Source organism: Amaranthus tricolor, chromosome 8 (assembly GCF_026212465.1).
Source record: "Amaranthus tricolor cultivar Red isolate AtriRed21 chromosome 8, ASM2621246v1, whole genome shotgun sequence".
NCBI lineage: Eukaryota > Viridiplantae > Streptophyta > Magnoliopsida > Caryophyllales > Amaranthaceae > Amaranthus > Amaranthus tricolor.
Genome location: NC_080054.1, coordinates 25,648,668 through 25,654,594, shown reverse-complemented (window position 1 = coordinate 25,654,594; position 5,927 = coordinate 25,648,668). Strand labels below are relative to the sequence as shown.

The following is a 5,927-nucleotide window of genomic DNA, read 5'->3' as shown; positions in this document are numbered from 1 at the left end:
ATTGCTGCAGAGTCTATGAAAAACACTGATTTTAATAAGATTTGCAATAAGGAAGTTCAGTGGGCGTCTGATACTTGATAGCTTAAGGCTGTGTAAACGGATGTCGAGTACGTCCGACAACTTTACATTTTGAAGACTAGATAATTTCGAGAATGTAGAATATAACACCGAATAATTGGAAACATTGGAATTTGACGTTGGATGATGAATGAATTATTGAAACTTCTACTATATTGAAATTGAAATTGTGACGGAAAAACGATTGTAACTGATGAATGAGAGCTATTGTCTAATTTGACTAACACTGTTGTTAGTTGAAATTGAGACTGATGAATGAGGGCTATTGTCCATCTATACTCATGAGGGAAGGAGACTTTTCTCCCCTTCCTCTTTTAGAAGGGATGACGGAAGTTCCTCGTTTCAAGGTGTTGATGAGGCATTGGCGGGCCATTACCTGGTCTCCCTTGAGGATGCCCACTTGTCCGTCGTCCTGCTCAAACTGTAACAAGAGTTGGTGAGGGAAGATTGCCGCTTTGATCTTGTTGATGAGTGGGAGTCCCATGATGGCGTTGTAGGGGAACGCCAGATCTACCACCGTGAATCGCACGGGCATTGTTCTGCTTCCGCTTCTTTCCCCTACTCGCACAGGGAGTATGATTGTTCCCATTGGAATGACCTGGTTTCCTCCAAACCCAATCAAAGGTTTATCAAGGGGTTGCAGGTTCTTTTCTTCGAATTTCATTTTTTTTAGGCATTCCATCGTTATAAGATCGGCTGTGCTTCCGGTATCCACCAATACTCGCCTCACCATCATTTGCCCAATCTTGATGGTAACCACTAAAGGATCAGTGTGTGGTTGTTGCAACAGTTGGGAAGTAGTGGCATCAAATCTTATGATCGGTCCCTTTGATACGGTTTTTAGAGGTCCTTTCAGCAGAGTATAGACGCTATCCCTCGCGGCTCGAATGGTAGGATATTCTTCAGTGTATCCTCCGAAAATTACGTTGATAGTTCCTTGTGTGTTGGAACTTTCACGCCTTGTCTCATCCCTCTTGGGGGATCCGCGTCTTTGATTCCACTGCCTTCTTTCCGCTTCTCCTCTTGCGTCATAGTCCCTTCGGTTAACGAACCTCGACAGTTTTCCTTCATCAGCCAATTGATGTAGGATACGTTTGAGTTCGCGGCACTGGGCCAAAGTATGGCCGTGCTCTTTGTGGTAATCACACCACAGATTGTAGTTGCGTTTATCGGAAGGAGTGGTAGTAGGAGGTGGAGCTGGCAACTTATCTCGAACAGCGAAGAAAATGTCCTTCCTGTTTCGATTGAACATCGGGTCGTTACCTCCGTCTAGCAAATTCCGCGTCCTGGACTCCCCTTCCGCGATATATACGTGCCGGGATCGTGGAGGTCCCATGTCTGACAGGGGCTCTGGACGACGCGGCATGTAATTCCTGTCCCTCCTTGACGAATGCTCCTCTCTGTTCCGTAAAGATTGATGGGAGGATGCGACATCTTTCTTTTCAGACTTTCGCCTTTTTGGGTCATGTGCCTGACATATCTCGTAGGCCTGACATAGCTTTGACATATCTTCATGGCCTCCGCGTATGTCTTCACCTGACTTTCGACCAACTGGAACTTCAGTCTTTGAGCCTTCATTCTGTTGATTAGGGCGTTCAAGGCGACTGATTCTTCCAAATTCGTCACCTCCAGTACTGCCTCATGGAATTTCTTCAAGTAAGATGATATGGATTCCCTTTCCAGTTGCGTTATGCTAAGCAAATGGAAGTTTGATTTCTCCTGCCTCCTGGATGCCACAAAATGACCTAGGAATTTGCCTTCTAATTGGGCAAAGTTATGGATACTTCCTCCCAGAAGGGAGTTGTACCATGTCAAGGCTACTCCAGTAAGAGTAGTTGGGAAGAATTTACACCACAAGGATGGGTTGGTAGTGTGCAGCACCGTCAAATTTTTGTAAGCCATCAAGTGTTCTTCGGGGCATGACGTGCCGTCGAATGCCGTCATGTTTGGGATTTTTATTCTCCCCTGGTTGGGGGTATTTAGTATTTCTGGAGCCAACAGGGAGATTATTGGCGTAGGATCTTCAGGGAGGTTATTTACCTCGACCTCATTTCGGGGCATGGTGACAGGACTCCCGGGATGGCTAGATCCTGCGAGCTGCGCCTTCTTCCTCTCTTGCCTCCTTCTATCCACCAGCGATTGGACGCTTTCGGATGCCTTCTGCTTTTTGCTTTCTAGATAGGTCCGGGCATCTTGGGAGGCGGTCTTGGATACGCGATCTTGTGGATTACTCCTGCTGAAACTTGTGCGGGATCTCGATCTCTCCCGCCTCTTCTTATTGCGTCTGCTGGAATGTGACATCCTCGAGTTTCCATCCTGAGATCCACGGGATTTAGACAACTCTTGGGGTTCGATTCTCTCGCGAAGGTTTTTAATCTGGTCCGCCATTTCTTCCAATACCTACTGCTGAGGCGGGTTATTGTTATTCATGACGACACGGAGTTGTTCGGAAAAGGCGGCAGTGAGGTTGCGCGTTAGCATGTCCAGATCACGACGAGTCATGGCTTGATTGTTAGCGTGACCAGCGGAAGTGTCTGTATCTGTGCTATGCACGGTTGCGGTTTGTGTGGGATTTCTTTTAGGAGCCATAACTTTTTATTCTTTCCCCACAGACGGCGCCAAACTGTTTCGGTGATGAAACGAGGAAGTGCGAAAGACAATTAAAATACCTGGAGATAGGTGGAAGTGTGATCAAGAAGAGCGACTCGTGGAAGGAAGCGACTTGAATTCCTGCGAAACAACACGTTAGCCTTGTCCGGGGGGTGATCTCCCAGAAAACCCCTCCGACGCTCAAGTTAGAACGTGGATATGATAATATGTAGTAAGTGATTATAAACTGAATGCGAGATATTGCGGTTGACGTTACGGACTTTTGGTAGGCTAATGGAGTTGAAAAGGAAGTAGAGAACAAGTAAGGCTCTTGTAGATTATTTTTTAGATGTCCTCTCCTCTCTGATGGCTGTCCCTTTTTATAATGCTCAAGGAGGAAGTTATTCCTGAGGAGGAGTGGATGATCATGGGAGTAATGGGCAGCAGCTGGTGGTTATGATGGAGAGTGGAAGATAGTGGGCAGTTATCTACCTTGGAAGAAGGATGATCAAAGAATGTGGGTGAGTGGGAAGTTGAGTCAAACAGGTGGTTATTATTCTGGAGGGAAATTAGGGTATTTGGAAGTGAGTAGCCCATGGGCCATTCAAGGAGGATGGGAAATTCAGAAAAAAGCCCATTGACCGAAAGTCAAGGTCAACACGAAAGGTCAAAGGATATTTTAGTAATATGATGTTAATTATTAAATAAATTAATAAAAGAATAAATATTACCATAGCAACACTAATGATGATTTTACTTTGATGCATGTCCTATAATAATTTTTTGCGTTTGATGCTTCTTATTCTGATAGCAGTATTTTCTTAAAATTCAATATCAATGCCATCTCGCTTTCATACGTTGATAGGAGTATTAAATTAAAATAGAACTCATTATAATGGTGATGCCAATGTGCCAATTAAAAAGATCTTAAATAAACTTATTCTACAGTATTTTAGTATTTGATATGATGAGACGAATTCATATAATTAGTCTATAACATTAATTAATCACTTTTAAATTGCAAATGATCACATTAATACACTAACCGCCCGTTTGGTAATAAATGGTGGTAATGAGAATGATTTATAGTGTAAAATTTCATTAAAAGTTCCATATTCCCATGGTAATGAAATCGTGATCACAAAAATGTTTTTTTGTTTACAAATTTTCATTACCACCTAATACCACATCTCCTAATGGTAATACATTGGAATGAATTTTATGAAGAAAATAAGATGATTGAAGCTGGACAAGCATGACCATCAAGGTAACCAAGAGATATTTCAACCAAAATTACACCTGTTTTACATTCAGATTACTACTGTTTATTACCACCTACCAAACGGACCGTAAATGTACATAGGCTAGCCTAATAGAGATGAACGCCTAATTTAAGGTTTTGTATATTATTATAAGGCTGGTGCACACTAAAGTAGTATATAACGAGGTTGTACAAAACTTTTATTTAATAAAATCCTATACGATGTTTGGTTATCTACTGCTCCTAATAAATATTATTATTAAAGTTCGTTGTTGTATTAATTATTATTTATATTGACTAATAATACCTTTAATTTTTATTTAGTTTTATATAGCCCAAGTATTTGGATACTAAAAATACATCTTAAACAAACATATACTAAAAATAAATCTAAATTTATCCTAACAGACTTTCTTACACAACCACACCAAACTAGCTATGAATCTAGTAAAATTGATAACTTTTTTAGCAAGAAATTTAAAAAGATCTTACATCATATTATTTTCAGCAAATGATCTTGCTATTTGTTTATTTCGTACATATCGACTGTAATATCCGGTAAACCAGAACCTGGAAACAATTCATGTAAAATCAAAGTAGGAGTATATAAATTTTACATAATTTCTGATTCTTGTTGCCGTTCAAAACAAATCGAATCGAAAGAGAAGACTTCAAAGAAGAAGATGTTTCATCAGGAACGTCGTCCATCCATCGGCATAACGTACTTTATCAAGCTCTTTCGTTCGTCGTTATTGGTAGATTGGTATGATTAGGGTTTTGAAACTTAACAGAGATTACCTAATATAAAAGTTTGTTATTCTTTTAATAATTATTTCCTGCGTTCCTTAATTACTGTTAGAAAATGATAAGCAAATTAATTAGCAGAGATCGAGTACCTAATTAATTATAATTGATCACAAGAAGATTGAAAGTGATGATGAGTTTGAGACGAATGCATGCGAGAATTAATGTGTGTGGTTTTTGAATTGATTGAGGGCACGTACCGTTAATTATAATATAGTTGTTGCTTCCGTACTGTACGTGAGAGTTTATTTCCTTATGATTTTAAAAAACACAAATTTTTATTTGAGATTGTCTTTACCAAAGACGTCTCAAGTTTGGGACAGCCTAATTTTTAAATTTTAAAAAAAAAATAACTAAACTTTCTAAACAATATTTTTTAACTGTCATTTTCAGTTTTCCTTTTTCTCTTTTCTGACAAAACTACTCCTCCTCCTCTCTCAAACTCCATTTGTGGTTTTCAATTATCTTCATCTTCCTCTTTTAAACTCTATTATTGCTTATCTCTGTTTATCTTCTTCAATATTTGCAAAACCATTAAAGTTATGTATTTATACATCTTCATTTTCGTTTTTAAAGCTTTCTTTTTCATTTTTTTGGGTTGATTGTGTTATTAGTTGGAATGATTTTTATTTTTTAAATTAAATTTCATCAATGGTGTAAATAGTGATGTTGAAGAAGACAACAATGTCTACTGTTTGGGGATAATTAATAAAAGCAATTGTAGTTATAACATAATATATTTAGAGTTATAACATAATATAGTTGGGGTTATAACAAAATATATAATTGTGTTCATAACGTAATAAATTTGGGTTTATAACAGTGTATATTTGTGATATAATACTACATAATTGATATTATAATAATACAAGCAAATATATTATGTTATAAAACCTCAAATACATTAAGTTTTAATTCCAAATATATTGAGTTATCACCTCAAATATATTATGTTATAACTCCAAATATATTATGTTATAACCCCAAATATATTATGTTATAATCCTAAATATATAATTTTAACCCCAAATCATAAAATTAGCCATAATTGTCATCTTAAACATCATTGTTTTCTACCATTGATGAACCTTAATTTTTTTTAAAAAAATGAAAACGTTTGATTTATTACTAAATGATGTTTTATTTTGCTTGAGAATAGGCAGTTAATCAGAAAACTTTTCATCTTCCAAAAACA

The 5,927-nt window shown here is 37.8% G+C and overlaps 1 protein-coding gene across 1 annotated transcript; it reads right to left on the bottom strand.

Annotated features, from left to right (window-relative positions):
* Positions 1–340: 340 nt before the first annotated feature.
* On the bottom strand, positions 341–2,466 carry LOC130821729 (uncharacterized). The gene is made up of 2 exons (XM_057687517.1): positions 1,705–2,466; positions 341–1,549 (listed from the first exon to the last, which is right to left on the bottom strand). Exons 1-2 carry the CDS (start codon positions 2,464–2,466, stop codon positions 341–343), a joined length of 1,971 nt encoding a protein of 656 aa, XP_057543500.1.
* Between the last annotated feature and the right edge of the window lie 3,461 nt (positions 2,467–5,927).